General features: G+C 55.6%; 1 protein-coding gene across 7 annotated transcripts in view; it reads right to left on the reverse strand.

Moving 5' to 3' along the window:
- The window catches only part of CUX1 (cut like homeobox 1), a 371,395-nt gene that overhangs the window by 68,906 nt on the left and 276,183 nt on the right, over positions 1-26,306 (reverse strand). For 6 of the 7 annotated variants that reach the window (XM_060032300.1, XM_060032298.1, XM_060032297.1 and 3 more), the window contains 5 exons: positions 20,662-20,766; positions 14,313-14,501; positions 5,306-5,364; positions 1,708-1,756; positions 893-989 (listed from right to left, as the gene is read on the reverse strand). In XM_060032300.1, coding sequence (XP_059888283.1) covers positions 893-989; positions 1,708-1,756; positions 5,306-5,364; positions 14,313-14,501; positions 20,662-20,766 — 499 coding nt within the window. The remainder of the gene's footprint in view (positions 1-892; positions 990-1,707; positions 1,757-5,305; positions 5,365-14,312; positions 14,502-20,661; positions 20,767-26,306) is intronic. The other variant, XM_060032299.1, reaches the window with a different exon arrangement.

Genomic DNA, 26,306 nt, shown 5'->3' on the forward strand with positions numbered 1-26,306 from the left:
TTTTTTTTTTTTTTAAACAAGGGCCAATGAGGTGTGTTGGTTTGTTTTTCAATTGAATTTTTAAATTAGCCAAACGAGGCCCCCCGGAAACAAGCAACATGCATTTCATGTTTGCACCTTTCTTGTACGTTGCAGCCTGGAGAGTTCCCCTTGACATAGACTCAAACTCCTAACGTGACAAGGAGCCGGTACCACACACAGTAAAGAGTCGGCAGGTCGCGGGCCTCTCATCGGGCCTCTAGCGTTTGAGCTATAACCAGAAGGGCCCCACCTGAGGAGCAGCAAACACTGACATTTTGGGACCCGCGGATTCTCACGCCACTTGCTCTGAGGCGAACGCACCGCACCGAGTCCGCTCGATCGAAGGCGCGCACATTTTAAGAATGAAACATCATCGGAGCCCGAGACACTCTTAAACGCTTTACCAGCTGCCAAACCCGAAGCAGTCAGTGACGCCACCACTTCGGGACGAGCAAAGAAAGGCTAAGGATGGGGGAGGCGTTCCCAAGGAAAACCTGACAAAGGAAGAAAAGCTCCACTGAGCCGGGAAGGGCAGGGCCTGGCCCTGGAAGCAGCCCCGGAAACACCACGGGAGAGGCCGCACAACCAAGAAGAGACCAGAAAAGCCACCGTCCGCGAGCGAGCGCCCGCGTGGGCTCTCCCGCAGCACGGCCCTGCCTGCGCTCCGCAGACGCCCTGCGGCCTCGCGCCTCGCCTGGACCGTCTCGGAGCGGGTGGGGGCGGGTGGGGGGTGAGGAGGAGACGGACACTCGTTAGTCAAGGTTCTCATCGCCCGGTGACGCCCGCCATGCATCGGCCCAGACTCACGGTTCGTCTTCTTCTTCCTCGACCCCGGGAGGGGCCAAGCGGACGCGAGACCCTGTCAACCTACCACTCAGGTCGCTGTTGGAGATGCGCAGCGCGGCGTTCTCGGACTGCAGCGAGCGGTTCTTCTCCAGCAGGAGTACCTCCAGGGGCCTGGATGAGTCCTAGACGGGGCAGAGCGGGGCTCACTGCGGGGCCGCCGGACCCCCAGGATCCCGGCTCTGACCTGACCACCGCCCGCCCTCTCCCCGAAGATGCTCCACGCACGTGGAGAACACTCGAGCTCCTTTCTGAGATAACTCATTCCGGCTGAAGTAATTTCTCTCTTTCTAGGCTCACACAGCTTCCAGACAGCTCATCGTTCCCTCTTCTGTACCCAAATCCGCGCATCTAGACCTCTGCTTTGTTAGGCAAGGGAGTCACAGACCTGTCAGGAAGGCCTGCAAAGGGGATCGCTTTTGGGCGCCAGCCACCCAGAGTCAGAGGCTGCCTTCTGGGCATCGGGAGCGGGCTTCCACGTGATGACTGAAAATTTTAACTGGCCGCTGGGTTACCGTGCGCCATTGTCATCTTGCCCGTTTCTTGTCCACGTGAGGCAGTAGCTAATAAAAATTCCTAAGTCAGTCAGTCCACTTGGGGCTGCTCGTTTAACACAACCTGAAATCGTTTGTACCCACGTTCTCAGGACCTGCCCAAGTTAAATTGCAATTTCACGTGAACGCGGTTACCAGTTTCAAAGACACTAACTTTTCTCTTCTTGCCCCTTTTAAGTTAAAGATAATTTGCTTTAACTTGGCGAAATATCCTTGAGGAGAAACACCGCGACGGCGAAGCAGTGACGCGGATGCTCACGCACACGGAAAGCAAAGGGAGACCATGTACCTGCGTCCCAGCTCCCTCGGCCGGAGCAAACTCCATGGACTTCAGGATGCTGCGGAGAGCAAGACAGAGCCGTTAGCCCTGCTCGGACCTTTGGGGGCAGCCGCGCTAACGAGCGGCCACGTCACCGCTTCCTGCTCTCCAGGAACCGAGGAGCTGACAACTTTAACAACTTCCCTGGCAGCTTTATCATCTGATAGCGTCTCTGGAATAACTATTCGACTAGCAGTTGGCCAGCGAAAGTTTCTTGCCCAGCATGTAAATCATTCCATATGGAATCACACCAGGTCTGTTCAGAGTATAATTTTAAAGTTAAGTTGAACGCAGACGTAACACTGCTGCAAGTGGAATGTATTTGTAAAGCTGAGAAGGGCTGAAAAAGCTGTAACGAGGAAGCCGGGGAGAGGAACCGATGCCCCTGGCCGCTGCCGCCCGGGGATGGGCCAGGAGCGAGGTCCCACCGCTGGGTGGCTCAAAGGCGGCAGCGGACCGTCTGCAGCCCAGGCTGGGGAAGGAGCCACTACCAAGGTGTGGGCGCTAGGGCTCACGTCTCCTTTGTTCTCCTTACCATGGAAACTGCTCCGGTCTCGGCCTGTGTCAACAAGTCCGAGAGCTGAGTGAGCGCGGGTGCCCAGGACTGCTGTTCACAGCGTTCCGCACACGTGGACACTCCTTTCTTCCTGTGGGTCCATGTGGCCCCAAGGAGCCCAGGCGTTCCCCTCACGCTCGAGGCGGGAAGGTGAGAAAGTGGGCAGCTTCCATCCCGGGCACCGGGCCTCCTGCACTCTCCCAGCTGGGACTCTAGCCTCGGCCCTTCTACAAGATCAATGGCAGTGCCATCCGGAGAACACAGCGTGCCCAGGGCCCAGGGGGCTCTCTGTGCCACGGCCCCCGGGAGGTTCAGTGAGGAGCCGACCGCTCTTAGCTCCCCTGTGGTTGTATCTTTGTAGTGGCCCCTGTCGTGTAAACTAACAAAACGGGAACGAGGAGCTCATAATTCTGTTTTATGATGAGCTGCTACCGAGAATCATAAGAGCCTCGGGCCGCACTGCATCAGCCAGGAGAGAAGAGGCGAGCAGTCTGGACAAGCCTGTCTTTTCTTTGTGGCTGTCACATTGTTTGCAGCTATATTCTTGTCTGAGGGCCTCTTTAGGATCATGTAAGAAAAGACTAAGTGCGTCTGAATTTATACTGAAAACATCAGTGTCTCTTCATTTATTTATTTTAATTTATTTTTTTGCGGTACACGGGCCTCTCACTGTTGTGGCCTCTCCCGCGGCAGAGCACAGGCTCCAGACGCGCAGGCTCAGTGGCCATGGCTCACGGGCCCAGCCGCTCCGCGGCATGTGGGATCTTCCCGGACCGGGGCACGAACCCACGTCCCCTGCATCGGCAGGCGGACCCTCAACCACTGCGCCACCAGGGAAGCCCTCTCTTCATTTATTCACCAAGTTTACCGACAGCCTACTACGTGCCTGGCGCTGTGCAGACTCAGAACCACTTCTCATCCTCAGGGACCCTACAGTGATTCTGGGTGGAAGACAAAATCCAAACAGCACCAGCGGGAGAAAACCCGGGCAGGAGACGGGTGTGTCTCATGAGATGTCAGTGTTTGTGAAGGGCCTTGAAGGAGCAGAATGCTTTACAGACTCCTGGGGTGGGGCACGGTGGGGACCTCAGGGGAAGAGATGGGACGGAACGGGCGCTGGCGTGCATCCAGAGGGCGTGTGGATCACCAGGAACTGGGAAGCCAGGGACACCTTCTAGCAGAAGAGCCACCTGAATGGGGCTGCGCTGGGGCCGTGTTGGGCAGATGTAGCAGAAGCCCTGGCAGGAATATGGGCGGCTGTCCTGGGAGAGGGTGAGGGCCGGCGAGTGGCCGGGCAGGCGGACCTGGGAGGGAGCAGCCTGGGGCCAAGAAGCCTTGGTTCTCGGTGAGAGAGGTGAGCTCAGAGGAGGGGGTGTGGGCCTGGCCTCAGCCTGGGAAGGGCGGGGGCTCCGGAGAAGGCCTTCAAGTCAGTTTTTTCGATTCAACACTAGGGAGGGCACACATTGTTTTTGTTTTCGTTTTTTTTTGCGGTACGTGGGCTTCTCACTGTTGTGGCCTCTCCCATTGCAGAGCACAGGCTCCGGACGCGCAGGCCCAGCGGCCATGGCTCACGGGCCCAGCCACTCCGCGGCATATGGGATCTTCCTGGACCGGGGCACGAACCTGTGTCCCCTGCACTGGCAGGTGGACTCTCAACCACTGCGCCACCAGGGAAGCCCTTTTTTTTTTTTCTTTTGAGGCGGGAAGAAGAGGGAAAGGGATGAGGAGGCGGGTAGAGAAGTAAAAAATATACCTCCCGGAAATGCGGTGGGGGAGAGGACAGAGCTCAAAGAAGCTGGACCTGCAGAGAGTTGAGGGGGTGTCCAAGGAGGCGTGCAGAGGCCCGCTGTGTCAGGGGGGTGAGGATGCTCGGGGAGAGAAGTGAGTGGAGCCCCCGGGAGTCACCCCGCCAGGGAGGAGGCTGCTGACGCAGGGGGCGAGAAGGTTGAAGAGGCCTTCACGTGGGCTTTTTTAGCAAACCCGAGGGAATGGAATTAAGAATCCGAAGAACAGCATGGGGAGTGGGTGTAGGCTTATTTTAAAAGGAGAAATTAAAAATGTCAGCAAGAGCGAAACGAGCTGATGGGAGGAGTAGGAAGGAAGGGACCAGCGTGGCGGGGTCAGCCTGGAGAGACGGGAGGGAGAAGCCGAGACCAGAGGAGTCGTTTCGAGGCAGGGGCTCCGGGAGCCGCGGGCGTCTGTCCCCTCCGTCAGGCAGAGCACTGGGGGGTCTGCTGAGGGGTCGGGGTGCAGCTGGGGGCAGAAGGGTATGCCAAGGGCGTGGCAAGGCCCCCGGGAAGCAGAGGCGGCCAGCAGCAGGGGAGAGGCCCGGAGCCTGCAGGGACCCAGGCCCAGGGACCCCTCTGCAGTGTTTGCCAACCTGGCTGGGGAGGAGAGGGCAGCTCGGGTGAGACTCTTCGAGGCGAGGGAGGGCAAGGGGCGGCCGTGTGCACTGTCGGGGCACTGCCCGTGAACTCTAGGCGGGCCAAGGGCAGCTCAGGGGAAGGAGTTTGAGGCGGGAGGGTCAGGCTGGGCGCCGGGGCCCGAGGAGGGAGCTTCTAAGCGTGGGAACGTGAGCATCAGCTCCAAAGGGTGACAAGCTTTCAGCTGCTGCCTCTCGGGTGGAGGCCGGGGGATCAAAGTCCCATAGTTTAAGCCAGGGAGGCGTGAGGCCTCAACTGGAAAATGTTTCCTTGCTCTGTTCTCCTTCTGTTTGGGGGACTTACAGCTAAAAAGTAAGCTCGTATTTTATATTTCCTACAAAGGCAGTATCTCCCCTGATTCCGTGCAGACTGGTAACTTTTATGCACAGAGTTCCATAAAAAGTCCAAAGAATTCAGGCACAGGCCTGAGTGCAAACACCCGCCACGGCGAGTAGCCCCGGATGTGGCCCCGTGGTGGAGCCTGAGCCAGGGGCCCCGCAGCTGCCCCCTCGCTGACACGGGGTTTCCTTAGTACATGGCCCCAACGAGCCCTGGCTCGTGAATGGCCGAGCTGCATCTCCAAACTTACTTTAGCTCTTTCTTCACCTCTTCATAGTCAGCCTGTCCTTTGAGTTTTTCTTCCAGTTGCTGAAAACAGAGAGGGATTTTATTAGTGGTCGTGTCTGAAGAAGGGTGCTGGGCTTTGCCATGGACCGAATGGGGTGTCCCCACAAATTCCAATGTTGAGATCCTAACCCCCAACACGGTGATGGCATCAGGAGGTGGCGCTATTGGGAGGTGTCGAGGTCATGACTGGAATTAGTGACTTAAAAGAGACCCCTGAGAGGCCCTTCTCGGGGCCACGTGAGGACGCAGCGGGAAGACGGCAGTCTGTGAACCAAGAAGGGAGCCCTCAACGTACACAGAAAATGCTGGAGCCTCATCTTGGACTTCCAGCTTCAGAACTGTGAGAAACAGAAGTGTCTGCTGTTTACATGCCCTGGTCTCTGGTATCCCGTCATGGCAGCCCCAATGGGCTAAGACCCTTCACTGACTACGTCCCCTGTAAAGCACCCAGCAGCCCCGAGGGAGCCCAGACATGCGCAGTGAAAGGTGACAACTGTGGAGTCGTCCCTTGTCCTTTGCTCGTTGCCTGATGTTGAGTGGGCACAGGCGTGCGTCCACACCACACACACACACACACACACACACACACACACACACACACACACGGCAACCGTAAGGTTGTAACATAAACCCCAATGAAAGTAGAAGAAAAAAGCTTTACAGAAGTGGAAAACCGAACTACGAAAAGGCCATTTTGTATGAAATCCCACAAAATGGCCAACAGGATGAAGAGACGCTCTCCTGGTGTTTGAAAAGCAGCGTGTGGCTTTTCACAAACTACGTGAGGCCAGCTGACGCGTACGGTTAGTTGTCAACACCTTTGGTGGGACCCTGCTGATAAGAGATACGGCCCTTTTGTCACTGAGGTCAGCATCAGATAGGCACCAGGGAAAATGCGTTTGTATTTCTGGAGGGGTCCCCCCAGACGCGGGGGATTTTAGCAGTGGAGGCCGGTCCGCTGGGTGGTCACTGCTTTCTCCGACAGATGGTCCTGCAGGGAGGGCCCTGGCAGGGCACCCTGGCCAGCAGGGCCACGGCTGGGCATGGCTGACTCCCTGACCCTAGAATGCCCTTCAGAGGGAAGGTCAGGGGCCCTCTGGCAAGCTTCCCAGGTGCGGTGATGCTCTGCTGTGCTCCATTCACCTCTGTGAGCTCACGTGGTACCCACGTGGCTGTTTGTGCCCGGATCCCTGCGGGGCCTTCTTGCCAGGAAGAGCCTTTGCTGTAGAGTGGGCGGCAGAGGGTGCCTCCTTCTCTGAAGGTGCTTTTGGCCTAGTTTGTTTTTGCCCTTCCCCCCTCCACCAAAGGAGTTCTTTGTGGGAAGGAAGACAGCTTGACATAAAACGCAAAGCCTCAGCCAGCAGGGGGTCCTGCCCCTTTAGCATCCTTCCAAGCCTGGGGCGAGCAAATTCCGATTCTTGAATCAACAGGCCCTTCCCATCCCCAGGGCTTCTAGTTACCTTTTTAGGCTCTACTTGACCAGCCACGTCTATGATCACAGTTTACAGCCGGCTGAGAACATTCTAGAATTTGGGGAGAAGATTCCCACCTGAATCCCACGTGGCCCCATTTAGCCCGTCTTTTCCTTTTGCCTTTGCTGGCGGTTTCTTGTGTGTGTATTTCCCATTGTGTAGAATTGCTCTGCCCTAGTTCCTTTTTAAGACCTCTTGCCTGTATTACAATGGTTTCTCCTCATAATCAAACAGGGTAGCATGCACTCATTTTCCGACAAAAGATGCTGAGAAGGTGCTCATGAAGACACGATTCTTTCATTCTCCTCCCTGTGGTCGGAGAGTGGGAAGCCTTTCCTAACACAAGATTGCCCAGCGCTGCCGGGACGCAAAGCACCTTCGGAGGGTGGGACTCACTGACGCTGCACGCGGAGCGCGCATAAAAAGTGGTCACGTTCAGAGAACAGGAGACGGGCAGGAAGAACGGCAGACACGAAGCTTCTGGACCTGGCACGGCCCAGAACCTGGAGTCAGCTCTGTCACTCACGAGCCGGGCCCTTTGGGCACGTCAGTCAGCGGCTCATCTGTGAGACGGGAAGGCCGGTGACCTCCGAGTACTGAGCGAAGGGGCACGAGACAAGGAGCCGGTGCAGATGCTGGCGCCGAGGGGCCTTCGATGCGGGACCACTGTCGCTGCCAGGTCCTGCTGTGGGTTCCCTGAGAGCACGGCTGCAGGCCTTCGATCAGCCCAGATCAGAAGGTTTTCGGGCTGGAATCTGTCTGGTTAAATATGAGTTTTCACTGAGAACCAAACAGCTTCCACTGAAATTTCTGCCATCTGCCTGGGGGGCAGCATAGTCAGGAAGAAATCAACATGGCGGCTGCAAACCTCTGTGGAGCAGACACCTGGACGGGGGCCTGGCGGGGGGCGCCTCACAAAGCCCGTCCCCACCGAGCTCCCAGCGGAGCGCCGTCTCAGGACCCCGCAGGCTGGGGGTGGGCCGGGGCAGGAGGCAGGCAGCAGGCGGCGTGGGCCCACACAGGCAAGAGCCCAAGTGCCCTCAGCTCTGTTCTTTGGCCAGAAACTCCTTGCTGGGCGCCCGTAACGTCTGGTTTCAGGGGGTCCTGCCCGGAAAGGGCAGCAGGTGCTCCTAGATCCCAGGCCCGGCTCCACACCTCACATGTCATCTTATCCAGTTATCGCGACACGTCTGCAGAGCATCTGTCTGTCCGTCCAGAGAAACAAAGAAAAAAAAAACCCACAGGGGGTCTGCACCAAAGGCCGTGGCAGAGCCCGAGGCTGCCCAGAGCAAGTGCAGGAAGCAGTGAGGCAGATCTGGCTCCAGGATCCCTGTGGTACCAAGTCTGCAGATGCTCTAGCCCCTTACACAGAATGGCGCAGGGCACTTGGCCCTCCGAGTCCGTGGATGTGGAACGTGCAGAGACAAGAGCCCCAACTGCAATACTGAGTGCTTAGCCTGTGGAAAAGCACTCAGTAACGATGGTGACTGTTATTACTGTAGTTATGACTACTTCATCCCTGGTGGGTGGTACTGAATACGACGAAAGGGTTCTGAAGACACTCTGTGGTCCTCGATCCAGGCGCTCCATTTACGAAGTTCTCCACAGCCCAGTCTGCCACCTCCGAGCGTCACTGCGGCTCTTTGGCAGATCCATGGAGGAGGACGGAGGCCCAGAGCAGCTCTGGCTGTCTGATGCCGATGGCAGGAAAGGCAGCCCCACATCCTGCGCCATGAATGCAGAATCCGGCAGGCGGGTCGCCTTCCTGAAAAGGGGCTCTTGTAAAGGAACCCACTCTGACCTTGTATAGAGAGGGGAGGAAAGGTCTAGGGTGGAGCTGGGCTTCGAGCTCAGTCCCACTTTGCTGTGACCCTGGGTGACGGGCTTAGGCTGTCGGGCCCCACGCTCCTCATATGGGAAGGGGGGAAGAGTAAGAAGAAGGGTTTCCAGAGGACAGTGGTGAGGAAATGTCGGATGCACAAGTGCAGGCTGCCAGCACCCCTCAAACACGGTGGTTTTATGATACGTTAATCACACACGTTTAATACTATAGAGCACGTATGTGGTTCCAGACTTAGTAGGAGCTCATCAAATGTTTCTTGAATTGCTAGAAGCATTATCTATCTGAAGTTCTTAAAATCCTGGCTACGACTCAAATAATGAGGTAATTTAATTTAAAATGCAAAGCATTTTGGTGTGCAGCAAATTAGGTACTGAATTTATAAAAGATATCTGTCTTAGTCAAGTTATAACATGGGGCCTAGGGCTACCAACTTAAGGGACCTCTGGCACAGAGACTAATGCAAAGACCCTCGAAAGACCTCGTCCTCCAGGTTGCACAGCAAGGGGTCAAGGTAGCAACACGCCTTTGCCACACAACGGACGGGGCCGGAGAGGCGACTGTTGCGGTTTACAGGCAGCTCTGTCTTCTTCCTCTGGGATAATCGGAGCCAGGCTTTCGGCAGTGCTGTCTGAAGACCCACAGCTCAGGTTAGGGGCATCGGTGTGTGACCCCTCACCCTGACGTGGACCCCGGGGCCGAGGGGCCACCAGTCAGAACCCAGCGGGTGTGACTGGGCTCCCTGGTCCGGGCAGGGGTCTGAGGTTGACTCTGCCTCTCTAGGGTCTGGAACTAGGCAGCGTGCCCCTCCTTTTCACCTGAACGGGGACCCCCTCAGGTCTCCACTGTTCCTTGGTGAGAGGTGGCAGTTACGTAAATTTAGGATCTGCTGAGGCTGGCCTGGGGGAGAAGCCCAGGGACGCCCAAGGTGGGCGCTGTGCGTGCACTACGGGGAGGCTGAGAACGCAAGACAAAAAGGGGAGACCCCCCCCCCGCCCCCAGGCCAGGGGGTGGGGAGACTGACCATGACATTGGAGGCCTTGCTGCCAGCTGGAGAAGTGCGGCTCTGGAGACACAAGGGGGACCCCTGTGTGGCAACCCCATCACAAGTCACCTCCAGCCTCCATGAACTGTGACCCAGGCACAGGGCGGACGGGAGCAGCTCCTTCTCACGGAATCGTGCCACCATCGTCCAGGAAGGTCCTGGCTCAGTATTTCAGCTACTTGGACATTGTATGGTTGGCTAAGTGGGCCACAAGCTGGGGATCACCTGCAGGTGAGTATCTAGATTTACTCACCCAGTGACCAGGGGCACGTGTGTCTAAGAGGATTCACCGTAGGTTCCCACAATTAGCTCCCTGAAGCATTTCCAGTAATGCCCACCGGTTTGCAGCGATTTACTTGTGACCTCAATGCAGATAACTGGTCTTGAGGCCTCTAGCACGATGCCCCAGAGGGAAGAGGCCCTCGGTTTCTTCCCTCTGGGGCATCTCCGCTGCTGCCTCCCTTCCCGGGGCCCCCTTCACCCCCCTCCTCCCCGTGGAAGGCTCACTGCTTCCTTCAATTGCACAGATGGCTTCCTTCAATCTGTGCTCACAGTGCCTTCAAGATGCAGCCAGGACGAGGCTCAGGGAGGCTCGGCTCCCGGGCTCTCTGATACCGGGATGTGTGACGTTAAAACTCACTCGTGCCGTCCAGGGAGGGCAGGGGCCATGGAAGGACACACAGGCCTCCCCGCTACAGCCACGGGCTGGCTGGCACCCCCTCCCCGAGACAGCGATTATCATCATGCCCACCTGCGGCAAGCGACCAATGGAACGTGGATGTCGGAGCTTCACACACTGAGACGATGATGAGATGCTCGTTAAAACGCGGTCAAGGGCAGCCCCGGTGCAGAGGAAACACACGGCCGGTGAGGGAACTTATGTAACCAAAGAGGCAGCGTCCAGAATTAAAGGCGCTGAACGAGTGCAGAGAAGTGGTTGTCGGTCTTTGGTCCTGTCTCCACCCCGCGAGGGACACAGTGTGCCCCACAGTGGCTCAAAAGGACCCATCGGAACCTCGGGAGGTGGCGTGAGGGGTGCGGAGGGTTGGGGAGGCTTGTGCAGTTCGGAAAAAGGCCCCCAGGTGAATGGAGCACACCTGCCCACCCGCCCACCCGCCCAGTGAGAAGTACTGATCAGTGAGAAGTACTGATCTTTAAAGCAACTGCAGAAAATATCATTTCTCCCTAGGGGAGATGGGCCTCAGTCAGTCCTTACAAACCCCCATCTTACACCTGAGCTATTGGTAGCACTGTCTCCTGTGCCCTAGCGAGTAGAGCGCAGGTGACTGCCGCGTCACACCGCCTCTGTACTGAAGCGTTCCAACAGAAGGCCCCAGAATAGTGTTATCAAAAGCAGCAGCCTCGCAATGGCAGTCGCGTTATTTCACTAATTATGAACACAGGATTATCCTCGACAAGCGGCACGGTGCTGCAGTACTTGTCAGATCAGGCAGGAGGAAACAGCTCCCACTTCTGAGCTGGTTTTCATGTCTATTTGAAGGTTAGAGGATGCACCGCTGTATGCGGCTAGTGATGGTGAACTTGGCTTGAAAAAGCAGAGTATGGGGAGAGAGACTGGTAAGCATCCAGCTGGCAATTTATCCTCATAATTATCAATCAGTTACGAAGGCGAAGGGAAGAAAGCATTAGTCGCAAAGAGAGGGAGTGTTTCAAGGTGCTCGGAAAAGCAAACCACTTAGTCCGCAAACGTGTTCCATTACAGAGTGCACCCCCAGGGGGTCCTGGTGGAGGAGACCCCCAGTCAGCTCAAGACTCCATAATCTCAAGACTTGTCCGTGGGACTTCCCTGGCGGCCCAGTGGTTGAGACGCTGCTCTTCCACTGGGAGCGGGCGCGGGTTCGATCCCTGACTGGGATCCTGCGTGCCACACGGCATGGCCAAAAAAAAAAAAAAAAAAAGACTTGTCCGTTACGCCTCCTGCCCTTGTGAGACCAGTGCCCCTCATCCCTTCAGTCACCGTCATCAAGCACATTAGCATTTCTCTCCGAGGTCATGGTCAGCGTCCATGGTGAAACCACCCACCACGCCAAGATGCGGAGAGACAGCTGGAGGCTGGAGCATCTTCAGACGTAGATCCCACAAAGCTGGACAGCACCGTCCAAGATGGAAAAGACGGGGTGTTGGGGGTTGGAAGCGGGAGGAGGAGGAAATGGGAAGCTCAGGGGCGGCTCCCGGCTGCGTCCAGCGGCCACCACGGCTGGGCCCCAGACCCCCGCCACAGAAGCATCAGGTGGTCGATTTGACAGGTCTCATTCATAAAATATTTTTCTAGTAATTGTTTCACTGCTTAGTTTAGATTTGAGACTATAAATTATACACGATAGGAGAAAAAAAAGCCCAGGGAAGTATCTCATTCAATTAACCTTATTCCCTTGGGCGAGGGAGGCTGACGGGCCCGTTTGGGGAAGGCGGATACCTTCTGTGTGTGGGTTCGATATCAGGGAGAGCTTCACTCCTGGCGACAAGGGGTTAAGATAATTAAAATCAGAGAAGTCTTGTTACTAGAGGACATATTTTGATTATTAGATCAGATGAAGATAAGGGAGTAATAATTTTGGAAGAAGTATTGCCGAATTGTTTCATTAACTGCACAGTATTAAAGAATTCCCCCAAGATACAGATAAAGAACATTAATTTGTGAAACTGCGTTTCATTTTTGGTGAAGGCAAACATTAAAACCTTAACTGATTTAGAAGAAATTGCTCTGTAATAAAAAACGTAAGGCCTACAGCCTCCCTCTCATGTAGTCAAACGCGTCATGTACTGGAGTCGAAGCCTTTAACTGTAACAAAGGAGGGGAAGGCCAATTATCCAATAGCAGGGCCACTGCTGGGGTCAGAAATGGCTATAACGCGAGGAAATGACACTGAATCTGGAAATAATAAGTGAGCACTGGCGCTCAGTGGGCAGGCTGATGAGAGCCTCAGTGTGGCCGGGCCTCAAGCATCTCCCCATCCCGGCAGGACCGTCTCCTCCGCGGGGCCCGGGCACCCGGCAGTTTCTCAGACAGTGGATGAAATCCACCCAAAGAGGCAGAGAAGGATCTAGTGAGGCTGAGCTGTGGGTGCCCCGGCGCCAGCAAGGCCAGGCCAGGGGGCTGCCGGGAGGACAAGACTTGCTGGAGACTGAGTTCTGCCTCAGAAACATGGTCATGCGTGGAGGAAAAAAGAAAATCTCAATTAAAAAAAAAAATCAAAATGGGCCTAACCACATTCTGGAATTACCTTACATGAGAAAAAGTTTTCCTGACATTTTTACAACCAACTCTGATCCACTTTCTTTAGAGCACAGAGACTACAATTGGCAGTCGGTCACTTATCCATTCACACCCGCCTCGAATGGGCGCTGAGCGGGGGCGGGGGGGGCCCGGTGGAGCGGGGACGGCAGAGCCGATGCCGCGCCCTCGCCGGTCCTGTCTCTTCCCTGTCAAATAAGATACCACCGAGGAGTCCCTGCTGGCTCTGACGTGTGAATCTGGGGTGCCACGACTATCTCCACATCATGCTAACTCCAACAGATTGGGAATACCTTAAATAAAGTGTAATTAAAAAAATATAACGTAAAAGGTTCTGGGTTCTGAATGTGGGACACCAATTTACGAGAAGCCCCTAGAGGATCTAGCTTTCGGCTAGACTGCTGAAGACGCCGGAGGGAGACCAGCGGCTGATGGTGGGAGCTCCCCGTGCTGAAGCAACGCCACGCTCCGGGCCCTGGCGCCTGGCACAGGCCTGAGGGTCAAAACCATCCCTGCAGGTGGGGAGCAGGGCCCACGGGGCTCGGTCAGATGTGCCCTCCACGAACCCCTGGCTTTCATGTCGTTTGGGCACAGGGCGGGCTGGGGTCTCGGTGTGCTGGGTCCTCCCGCTGGCACCTTCTCCAGGAGCCAGGGAAGGCCGGCAGAGCTGCACTAACGCGTCTGCGGATGGCCTGCGCCCCGACGGCACTCCAGCCCAGGCGGTGTGCTGTGGGCAGGTGGGCACCTAGGATCGGGGTTTCTACAACGGGCTGCGTGCGAGGACAGCGGACCAGGAGGGACGTGCCGCCTGGGCAGGGGCTGACGGGAGGGGTCAAGGCCCATCCCGCCTCGCTGCCTTGGGCTTCAGGGCTCTGCTTCTGGCTGCCTCACAGAGGTCAAGGCTGACATGCCTGCTGTCAGTCAGGACAAGGTGTTCTCCAGACAAGAGCCCTGATGGAGCTTCTGAGTGACGTGTCCAGGGGACCTCACGCCTCCTTATACTGGTCTCACTGGAGGGAAAGACTTGGCTGATGGCTGCAGCTCACCTGAGATAAAACCCCAACAGTCACTTCTGCTTTCAAAAGAGAAGGAATTTTAACCATGACCTTTGCAGACAACAAAAACAAGATACATGTGTGCGACGGCTACGGCGGGGCAAATGAGTTAGTTGGCTTTGAGGCGAGACCCCCCTGCCGTGGTCACTACACTGGGGGCCGAAGTGCCCCGCTGAAGAGCTCGGGGTGTCGGCGGGGAGCCGGACTGCCGAGCCCGGGCTCCTTCCGGGGCCACGTGGGAGGGAGGTGGGGTGTGCGCGTGCGGCCCTCCCCCGGCCCCTGGGGCCCCCGGTGCCCTTACTTTGAGGGTGCTGTTCTTGGCACTCAGCTGCTGCTCGAGCTGGGAGATCTGGCTGGCCGAGTTCTCGCGCAGCTTCGTGAGGCTGGCCTGGAGTCTCTGCACGTCCTCCACCAGCTGCGCGATCTCCCGCTCTTTGGCGGCCAACTCAACTTCCAGGCTAGAGCGGGTGAGGACCTCTATGGCCTGCTCCTGCGGAGGAGAAAGGAGATGACAAAACCGCGCCGGCCTCGGACGGGCGCTTGGGGTTGCCGGTGCTGGCAACCGAGGCGAGAAGCAGGCAGTGGGAAGGATGTGGTTGGTGGCGTGGACGATACGGCATCACGTCCTGCCTCTGCTTGGACCGCACCTGCCCGTCGCCCTCCCCCCGACCTTCTCGTCTGCACGGGGAGCTGCCACCTGGATTCGTCTGTTCGACAAGCATTTACCGAGTACCCACCATGTAGCAGGCACACAGCAGGGGACAAAAGGACAGAAGTCCCTGTCCTCACAGGGCTTCTGGTCCAGTGGGATGGGGCAGGGATGGGATGCCTTAAATATGCTTATTAGTAGCAGAGAGTGTGTCGGATGATGAAGAATGCCACGGAAAAACTGAAGCAGGGAAGGGGCAGCTGGGGCTTTTAATAATGTGGTCGGGAAAAACCGCATTGAGATGGTGACATTTGAGCAGAGACCTGAAGGAGGTGGTGGAAAGGGCCTTGCTGATGGCTGGGGATGCCAGAGGGGAAGGCTCTGAGGACAGCTCCTGGAATGTTCCAAAGCATTCGGACTTTTTACCACAAGATGAGATGCAGTGTCCTTTTGATTCATTACTCTGTTACCTAGAAGCTGAGATACTGTTTGACAAATTGATTCTCAGTTAGCATTTTAAAAAAAAGAGTTAAAAGACGTGGAAGGTGCATATTTGGGTTCCTTTGCGCAGGAATTCTTTTGATAATTGCTGTTTTAAAAAACTTACTCCCCACCCCTCAGATGTGCTCATTTTGGAAAAAATGCAAAACAGGGAAAAGGTATTTTTTTTAAAGTCAAATTCTTATTTCCACTTCCCAAGGATGAAAGCAGTACTTTTCTCAAGTTTTAGAAGTAATCATAGCTCCTGAATGGTTCTGGAAGCTTGTCTGGAAGTGCCGGGCGGAGCACTTCTGGGCATGACTGAGGGGGACAGGAAGGGCAGGACCGCAAGGTCCCTGTGACAGCAGCGACCTGGGGACGCGGCTCACACTGCAGCGTAGAACGCCACCATCCTGGCTGTTGTCCCCTTGCCCCCGGAAGTGCACCGCTGCACACCCTGATTTGGCCTATACTGGGGCGGAAACAGTGGCAGCTACAGCCCCAGTTGGCAGGGGCAGCCCTGCCATTCCATGCATGATGTGCCTGTCACAGGGTTTTCACCATTTGGGGACAGCCAGTCACCATGGAAATAATTTTTCATGTCTCCCTCCCAGGAAATTATGGCCTTTACCACGTAAGAATGTGAAGTTTTGTGGGCGAAGAAGGGAGCCCCGTCTGTCTCTGGTTTGTATAATGTTATAAAGTAAGTCCTTCACTTCCCCTAACTTCTGGCGGATCTGCCCGTGGCCCTGGGGCCCCAGTGAGCATCTTCCCGCCAACTTATTAAAGAGGCACATGCTGTCCAGACCCGTTCTGTTCAGCGTGGGCTCCACGGACTGGTGCCAACTCACACACCGTGGCTGGTACACGTACAAGTACAGAAATTCTGAGACAAGTACAGAAATTGAGAGTGTTTAGAAACTTTTATAGCAATCTGACTTTGCTGTGACATTTTTATTGTCTTTTGTAAAACTATCAGTCTGCAACAGATTGGAAATTCAAAACAAAACAAAACAAATAAAACCATCCTTCACCACAGAGAATTTAGGAAGCGCCGCCCTAGACAACTCTGGCCAGAACCCAGGTCAGGAGCCAAGGGACCGCAGACAAGTCCTGCCAGCAGTGAGGACGGGGGAGGAGCGCGTGGGGGGGGTCCTGAGGAGGGACGGGGGGTGTAGGCGGGCTGGTGGATCTTGCTCCGTCTCAGGGCGGGGACCCCACAGGCGGGCACAGGGGTGGGAGGGGCAGGGAGCAGGGCACGAGCAAGGGGTGATCAATGCCGAGAGGCTGGCTCGAAGAGGACTGAGCATGTTGGCACCTGAAAGTGACGGCTCGGGAGGGTGGCAGGAGGGGCCTGGACTCAGCAGGGGGACACGATGAAAGTGATACCCAGGGAGCTTGGCCTCATGGTGCGTCTAGGCTGTGGCACGGTATCTAATTTAACTTATTTATCCACCGTCCAACCTGAGGGATGGCAGCCATAGCAACTGTTTAAAGTGCTCTTAGGGAAAGAATCTGTAACACAAGCCCAAAGGTGATCTGGGGCTTTCAATGGGCGAGTGCAAATCACAGCAGGGATGAGGGTTCAGAGAACCTGCGTAAAAACAGGAGCTCTCAGTGTGGCCCTAGGTCCAGGATGGGTACCGGGGGACGGGCAGTCCCAGGGTACAGTTGGCTGCTCAACTCTTGGGGCCCAGCCTGGTCTGGCCACAAGCTGACCCTGTGACCTCAGGCACATCAATTAACTCATGAACCCGGGCCACAGATTCCTTTCATAACAGAGCAGACACCATTTGTGTCTCGCATAAACTAAGCTGAGATGAGACAATATACCCCGAAGCAGCGAGACCTTGGAATTAAGGTAGAAAACACCACCCTACTCCGAGCCCAGACGTGCTCGCTCCCACCTGCAACACGAGGGCGTCCTGTTGTCCCACCGTGAAGACGCAGCAGAAAATGGAGGAAGAAACAGACAAGGGCCCGGGAGTTGACCGGGGCTGCGGGTGGAGGGAGAGGCCCGCACCTGGGTGATGGAGCTGGGCCTGTCGGTCCGTGGGCACCAGCTAAAAGGAGATGGTACGACAGGGTGCACAAGGTGCTGGGTAAGGTGGGGGGGGGGGTGAGGGGGGGTGTGGAAAACTGCAGGGGGGTCGGCGTCTGGCAGTTCAGGTGCCCTTGAGATCATTACTGAGAAGGGAAGCAAAGGTGGATTCAGGGACTCAGGACCACTGGCTCCCTCGTGTCTGTCCAGGCCTCGACTCAGCCCCACCCAAACCCCTTGGGAGCTGGGCCCTGCCCTGGCAGCTGTGGTTCAGGGGGCTGGGGTAGGGCCCAAGGACTCCCTCTTCATTCTGATGGGGTCCAGGGTCAGGACCCTGGCTCGGACAAGCCTCGGAAGGAAGGAACAGAAACTGACTTCTCTCAGTCTGACAACAGGTCCCGGTGGGCACCAGAATGGGGTCCCGAGAGTCTGTCCCAGGGGGACCTGCCCAGGCTCCAGGCTTCAGAGGTAAGGGCCTGCGTTCCTCACGGTGCCTGTGTTCCCCATGTTTCCCAAGGGGAGAATGAACCCAGAAACCGAAGTCGCTGAGGGAGTACCCCATTAAACTTTGTCCCTCGGAACCGCCCGCCCCCTTCTGCCAAACCGCTTGTGTGAACTATCACAGGTCACGTAAATCCTCCTACAGAGACCAGAACACCGAGGCCAGAAGAAGCCAGATAATGATCTCTGTTACCCTGCAGCCATTTTCACACGAGATGCAGGAGCTTCACTGAACACGAGGGAAACCTGATGTGCGGTGACGGTGGGCCGGGACCCCAGCCTACGAGGCAAACACTCGGAGTCTAGGCTAATCTCCCCGGGGAGGGTTGAGGGAATGAGAGGCTCAGTTCTCCTTCCTTCTCATCACCCCGCTATTCCTGCCAACACTAAGTGGCCGACATGTGCCGACTATGTCCAGTATATTCACCTGATGGACAGACAGCCATTTAGGTTGAAGGCGGCCTGGTGTGGTGCACCAGAGCCCCAGACTAACATTTGCCTGTAAATACTTGACAAAGGGCCTGCATGCCTCCTGTCTCCTTGAATGTGCACGAAGCAGGAGTGGCTCGATGGAGGGGTAAAGAGTGGATTGGGAGCAGGACAAACTCGGGATCATATTCCAGCTCGGTCATTTCCCAGCTGTGTGACCTTGGGCAGATTACTTAACTCCTCTGAGCCTGTTTGCTTACCTAGAAAATGAAGGTAATAAAACCGTGCTCTAACGACTGTGGCATCACGACGCAGCAAAGACACAACGGCACAGAGTCCCGCCCGGCCTCTGATGCGGAGCAGGGGCTGGCTGACTGGCGGCTCGCCTTCCAGAATTGGTGATTCCAATGGCCCAATGCCCGGTTTTGGCTTTTGCTGGATCTACAGACTCCACCGTTTCTCTACCTAGTTCTGCCAGCCAAGCCCAACAGACATCGTGCCGCTGGCCTGGTTTCCTACGCTTGCTCGTTTGCTCCCCAACGGGCTGGGGCTGGGGCTGGGGCTGCCGGGCTACACGGGAACGTGTCCCTGAGGGGAGCCCTGGCAGGGCCGGCTCGCGGGAGGCTGAAGCGGGACCGTGTAAACACTGCACTTAGCCGATGCCGCAGTGCTTAAGCACCCCGAGGACCCACAACTTGCTCTACCTGCGAAAACATTCATTTCCTTCTGAAATGTTTCGGCTGCTGCAGTCCAGGATGGACTGAAATCCAGGATGGCCAGAAATCCTTTCAATCAAAACATTTAGCTCAGGAGCCCCGGGTAGACACACGATGCACGGCTTTCTCGAGAGGACCCTGAGCGACCACAGAGGCCAGGAGAAGCCGCACCGATTCCATACTCGAGGGCTTCCTCCCGCCTCGGCTCCGGTGCTGGGTCCAGTCCAGGTAAACTTGGACAAGGGCACCGTGACACAGCCAAGGGGACATTTCAGGCAAAATTAATACCAGAGTCCATGAAGTATAAAGGTTGTGATGGTTCCTTAAATGGGAAACTTTTCTCTGTAGCCTGAAACACTTAAGTCATGTTTTAGTTAAGGTGAACTTAAAGACAGAAAACAAAAATCCAGTCTTAAAAGGGGTCCTCACACTAAAACTTTGCTTTGGACCCATTCCTGGGGAATAATTTAAAAGCTCCGGTCTGGGGCGGCAGAGGCCCCTGCTGAGTCCTGGTTTGGCCGCTGGGGCCAAGCGTTCTGGGGCAAGGGGCTTACATCCAGGGAGCTTCCGTTTCCTCATCTATATAAAGAAATAACAATGCCCTGCTTCATAGGTCGGGTGGGGGTAGTGGTAGTCAAACTGATGTGTGACCTTATTACAGCAGCACATCTCCCACTGGACTGTCTTCTCTCCAGAAGGGCCTGGCTCGTCCCTCCTGGCTCTCCCAGGATCCACTGCGGGTCCCGGCACACAGCAAGGGCTCTCCAACCCTTTATTAAATAAAAGGACAGCTACAAGTGCAATTCACCCATCACAGGCCATCACAGCTGCAGGGACCTCAGGATCACTTACTTCCTCCTTATCCTGCACACCAGGCCTCGTAAGCGCCACCACCTGAGTTAATCACTGTATGTGAACTAGTGACGGAGTTGGCTCTGAAACCGGGGCTCCCGGACCAGAGTGCTGATGCCAACCACAGCCAGCCTAACCGCTAAGGTTGGCTGAGGACGGATTATGTGGCAGGACGTTCGCTCAGAGTCATTTCCAGAACCCTTGTAAAAACCCATTTTATGGATGATGCAACTGAGACTCAGGGAGGTTAAGCCACTTGCCCCAAGTCACACAGCTGATAAGCTGCAGAGCTGGGTTCGGAACCCAGGGCTTTGGCTCCAGTGGCCACGGTCTTAATGACACCGCCGCTCTGTACTGCTGCACAGCATTGAAGGAAAGAGTCTGGAGTCCGATAGTTCAAAGCTGCCTTGATCGAGCTGGGAAAGTTCCAGCTAAGAGCAATTTTCATTAGTCTTAGAAAAATCAAGAGGCAAAGGTCTGAGATGTGTGCCTGGTTCCTCTTGAATGCCCGCACGTCAGGCGAGATCCTGACTATCACGCGGACTCAGAGCGGGTTGTGTTATTACCTCCCCCGCTCCTCCCACGTCATGAACTGTTTTCCGCTCTGGAAGGACACATCCAGAAGACCAAACCTCCAATTCTCCTGTGCAGTCCTGCAAGCCTCCAGCCTCGGATCGCCACCCATCTGCCAGCGGTCCACCCACCAGTCTAACTGGGAAGCTGCTCTCTTGGTGATGGGCTCTCCACCGGGTGGGCGTCACGCTGACCGCCGGGCACCGACGCACAACCAGTAAAGCTCTTCCCTCTGACGCTACTGGGCTCCACCCCCAGACTGTTACACGCACTCCCCACCGAGGCAGCAGGACTGTTTCAAACATCACCCCCGAAAAGGGACGCTCTAAAGCCAAAGAAGAAAGCGGCTGTTAACACACAGAGGTACAGATGCGAGGCGACGGGGTCCCCGCGGGGCTGGGCTACCCACCACGTCCGGCGCCTTCTGGATCTGGGAGGCCAGCTGGAGAGAGTGGTTGGCCGACAAGAGCTGCTCCCTCAAGGTCTCCGCCTCTCTCTGAGCCACCTCTGCCCTCTGAAGGAAGTGAAAAGGGTGGAAAGAGAAAGTACATTCAGTTTAACAACTGACAATTATTACAAGAAACATTCATCAATTCATGCCTGACTGACTATAATTGATTTTCCTAAACACTCAACCTAATAAATGCTAGAAAAAAACAGAGAATGTGATGGATTTTTATTTTAAACAGTACAAGGAAGAAATAATTGAGCGATTATGACAGTAATTTAACGCTAGGAGCAAGGAATCCCCTGCTGATACTAGCGCTCCGGCCCACTGCATTTCCCAGACTGAATAAATACAAGTGGAAATGGAGTCTTTTGATTCAATTTCTTTCTATTCTCATAGCCCAAGAAGATTTTATTGCAGGATTACTCCTGGGAGTAATTCTCATGGGTAAACAGTGAATTAAAGACACTCTGGCCATTCTCCTCCTAAAAACATGCACAATGTTGTGGTTGTTTTCCTCCAGCAAGTATTTCCATAAACGGACGGGGTGTAAATACCACTTCTTTTGTGAGGACCAGGCTTATTTCAACGTATTTAACCCTTCACCCGACCAAGTTTTCTAATGCTGAGGCTGGCATTTCCAGCCAGCCAGGCCAACGAGGGGCTGCTGAGGGGGTGAGGCCGAACAGAGCCGCCACAGGGAGGAGGCTGCAAGAGGAACGGGTGGACGCTTCTGTCATTTGCTGTAATTCCCGGACAAGGACACCAGCGCTCCGGAGAGCAAACCAGTATTTCCCACTGGTCAGCGAGAACAGTCACTCCAGTGCCCACCTCCCAAGAGGACACCGTGGTGCAGCGGGCAGGAGCCGGGCATTTGGGACCAGAGGGATGAGAGCAGGTCACCTAACTCAGCTCACCAAGCCTCCACCTTCCCATCTGTAAAATGGGAACACCGTCTCCCTCCCAGGGACCTCGCGAGGATTAACACCCAGAAGCGCCCTCATTCATAAGTGCTTTGTTAATGGGCTTGTCCTGATTTTACAATGACTGAGACGAAATGCAAGGATGGGTGGGGAGCTGTAGCTAATTGACACTGGGCACGTGGACTGAGGAGTGATCACTGCTTCTTTCTACCAGATGTACATTCTGCTCATAGAAAAGATGAACAAGAAAAGCCTGGCTGACTAAGGCTATTTCGTGTGTTTTCTTATTTTGTGGTGTGACAGTGCGTGCCGACTAACTGCTAAGAAAGAACTGAAAAGAGAAGCAAGAAGTTAGCCTGCCCGGTACTCGCCGATCCACCTAGTTGTACGACGACTGGGTTTGGCAGCCTTAAGTGGTTCTACGACGGCGGCGCGGCCCTATCTGCTCTGCATCCAGACATATTAGGGTATTTCTAACAGTAGCTGCTCCTGCCCAGGGTGGTGCTGGTGGCTGCCCGCCCCGCCGCTCCAGGAGCTCCTGGAATTGCACTCAATCTAATTCCCTCGGCGCCTGGGCGGGCCTGTCTGTGCTCGAGCAGCCACTTCCCACCCTCCGCTGCAAACCGTCTAGAGGCGCCCGTGTCAGGAAAGGCGGTGATGTGACCGGTATGGCCAAGATGCCAGGGGTGACTTCTGGTTCACGATAACTGCAGGAAGCTCTCCCCTTCAGTGAAAAAGATTTCCCCTAGTTTGTTTCCAGATGAGCCAGTCCACGTTTTTCTGATAATCGAGTCATATTACTGAAAAGTTTACTCTCGTCTTTCTCGTCAGTTATACTCTTGGGCATAAAACCTCCATGGCTCTGCCAGGAAGAAGGTGTATTTTGACATATTTCTAGCCTTTCTGACTAAGGAAAACAGTGCTTAGCCTAGTGGAGAAGCAGTTCTGGTGGCAGCCAATGAGGCAGCATCCCCCCGCCCCCACCCACTAACACTGGCTGTGAAATGTTCCAGAAGCACCAGAGCTGGGGCAGCCCAGGCAGGGGCTTCGTGGCCAGGATCTCATGCGGGCATTTCGCTGTTGGGAGCAGAGTGCTGCCCCATCAAAGGCTGGGGGCTCACAGAATAAGGGATCTTAGCTGTGGATGATTTCACCCTCGGTTTTCATAATTTCTCCACAGCTTCTGCACTTCGTTCAGTTTCCAAGTTCACGTACAGTCATGAACCTGGGGCCTGTCCTCGGTGGTCACAGCCTCTTATCACGTTTAAGTTGACTCGGCTGCTTCACTGTAACTCTTTAAAAAAAAAATCAATTAATTAACTAATTAATTAATTAATTAGGTTGTGGCGGGTCTTAGTCGCGGCAGGCGGGCTCCTCAGTTGCGGCATGCAAACTCTTAGTCGCGGCAGGTGGGATCTAGTTCCCTGGGCAGGGATCGAACCCCTGCCCCCTGCACTGGGAGCGCGGAGTCTTACACTGTGCCACCAGGGAAGTCCCACCCTGTAACTTTTTGATTGTTTAGGATTTTTATTATTTATTCAGGATTTATAGCCTGAGTACATCAAAAACAAAACGAAACAAAACGAGTTGAGGTGTTTGTGCCGCTAAACGTGCGCGAAGCAGAACAGCTGAAAGTCAAAGGGGGCCTAAGAGCTGCGGAAGGAGGGGGCGGGTACTGGACGCCGGGAGCTGCCGCGGTGAGTCTGTCTCTGTAGCGGCAAATGCAGCCCAGCCGCTGGCGGCTGAGGCGGAAGGAAAAGGGGGCTGTGCTGGGTTGGCCCCGCAGCCTCCCTTGTTGCCAGGGTTTCCTATCTTCCCCACGACCACAGTCTGGCCAGATGAAGTTGTGCTTCTAGAATTGGAATCAACGTGGGGAGGGGGCAAGCTCTGGTGCTGGTTACTGATCTGGACGCCCAGACACGGGGCCGTAGCTGCCATAAGACATCCAGCTCCCCGTTTCCACTGACGGGACTCTTCCTCCCCTGTCCCTGCAGAGGCAGAGCCTGGGGATCGTGGCCAGGGCCCCGGTGGGCAGCTGGCGGCATCGTGGGTGTGACTCAGCGGCCACCCCACGGTGAGAACAGAGCCTGGCCAAGCCTGAGCTGCCCTCCTGAGAGATTTGCTGGCTGTTTCTTACTTTCTGTCCTTTGCTGAGAAGGGAGGGTAAATGCTGGAAGCGTGAGGGGAAGGAGAGCGCACGCGAATGAGTGAGGGCGCTGCTTTGCATTTTGGTGGTAACTCCAAAGATAGAAAGGGCGGCCCTACAGGACAACTGGGGACCAGTGAGATAACACGAGCCCGGTGCCCAGCGGTGCCACCACGCGGCGACAGGCGTCCAGTGAAGAATTATTATTATTATTTTGGGCCCTGGTGTGTGCTTCCTCGGGTGGCCACGATTCTTTCCTTATCTTAAAATGAGGAAAAACTTTTTTTTTAGTTAATTTATTTTTGGCTGCGTTGGGTCTTTGTTGCTGCACGCAGGCTTTCTCTAGTTGTGGCGATCGGGGGCTACTCTTTGCTGTGGTGCATGGGCTTCTCATTGCAGTGGCTTCTCTTGTTGCGGAGCACGGGCTCTAAGTGCGTGGGCTTCAGTAGTTGCGGCACACGGGCTTAGCTGCTCCGTGGCATGTGCGATCTTCCCGGACCAGGGCTCGAACCCGTGTCTCCCACATTGGCAGGCGGATTCTTAACCACTGTGCCACCAGGGAAGTCCCAAGGAAAAATTTTAAAATTTAAAATCTTAAAATTTTTAGGGGAAAATTACTAAAGACTGTAGCTGGTCTTCAGGTTAAACTCCAGCTTCCTTCAGCTGTCACCAGGAAGTCATAAAATGTGGAGAAGCACGGCCGGTGGGGCAGACGGAGGAGGCAAGGGCAGAGGCTCAGGCGGCTGCAGCCTGCAGGGGACGGCTGGTGAGGCCGGTCACAGCCCTGGGCCCGGGGCCCAGGGAAAGGGGGCTGTGCTCAGGGGTTCCCTTGCGGGGGGTGTTTCCTTCTCCCCCAGCACCAAGGCTGGGATGTGAGGGAATCCTCACCACCTCCCCTGTCGGGCAGGCTTTCCCCAGTTTACCCATTTAAGGTGTGGCTTTGAGTCCCCTGGCTTTATATGGTGGTGGTGGAGGCAGGTGGAGGGGTGTCTCTGATCCAGCCTTCTGCCCAACCTGGCCCTAGGCTTTGTCTCTTGTCCCTTTTATATGTGTGGCCATGAAAGCCCACCTCTGGGGACACCAGAGGTGAGCAAGTCCCTTTAGTGACACAGCAGCCATGTGAGCTGGCCAAGGGCAGTGCCCCCAGGGAGACGGGCCGCGGCTGGGCACACGGGTCTGCTGGCGGGCTGTCCCTCCTGCAGTAACTTCCCAAGGCTGCTGGAGCAAACGACCACAGATTCCGTAGATTCAAACAAGACCAGCTTATTACGTCATAGTTCTGAGGTCAGGTGTCCGCTGTGGGTCTCACTGGGGTAAGATCAAGGCGCTGCAGGGCTGGTCCCTTCCTGAGGCTCCGGGGCAGGATCTGTTTTCAGCTCCTAGAGGCTGCCCGCATTCCTCGGCTTGCGACCCCTTCCTCAACCTCAGAGCCTGCAGTGGCCACAGTCCAATCCTTCTCACATCCCATCGCTCTGCTTCTTCTGTCTCCCTCTCTGCACCTATGGACCCTGGTGATTATGGAGGGCCCACCTGCATAACTCCAGGGACCCTCCCATCTCAAGGTCAGCAGATGAACAGCCTTAACTGTGCTCTGCAGGTAAGTGGACCTATGCACAGGTTGTGGAGACTGGGCTGTGGACACCTCTGGGGGCCGCTCTTCTGGCCACCGCAGTCCTCAAGGACAAATAACACATTTGGACCATTTCCAGGAGAAGGCAAGCTCTCCTCGGGAATGACTCCTCAACCCGCTCCCCTCAAAGCCCCGGACTCTGGAGGGAGAGAAAAGGGGAGCACGACTACGGAGACCAGCAAGCAACCTTCCAAGGGAACAGATGCCATCGCTGTGGAAAGTGCACAGCTAACTCCGGTCACCCTCCCAGATCAACACCCACACTCGACTGCGGAGGACAGCTAGGGCCCGGAGGTGGACCCGCTTCAGTGATGCTGCAGGAGAGAGGTCGGAAAGGTCCACCGAGAGAGTTACCGCCACACATCCCAAGCCGGCCCCGTGCTGGTGGCCGGAGTCCCGTTTGGACCCCCCGCCTGTGTTTCTGGGGGACGCGATGGGTACTGATTTGGATTTCTTTTCTCGGGTCGGCCAGGCTGAAAGCTGGACCTCCCCCAGCATCACACCACCTGCATAGACGCAGATTGTTACGGCCCACAGGCTGCTGAGCCACGATTTCAGAAAAGCCGTAAGAGCCAATTTCCCTACCCCCTCCTCCCCGAAAAGCTCTGAACCTTTACTGTCACCAAGTAAGACAGTATTAATACAAGCTCCTCCAAGTCGGACAAAGAGGTGTTAAGTGAGACCCAGCCCTAACTGCCCGTCACCAGTCGGACTCTCTTCCACTCACTTCTCCTCGCTAGAAACACGAGTACTTCAGCGATAAGATAGAGCTTCAGGTCTCAGTAGGACATTTTGACTATAAACCGGTGCAAAAATAATGTTATATGCCAATGCAGTAGTAGATTGCTCCTCCCGGGGCTCTCCCCTGATGGGCAAGGCATGGAACCAGACGCCTGGCGGCGCCCGG

The sequence above is a fragment of the Delphinus delphis genome, chromosome 15 (genome assembly GCF_949987515.2).
Source record: "Delphinus delphis chromosome 15, mDelDel1.2, whole genome shotgun sequence".
In the NCBI taxonomy this organism is placed as follows: domain Eukaryota; kingdom Metazoa; phylum Chordata; class Mammalia; order Artiodactyla; family Delphinidae; genus Delphinus; species Delphinus delphis.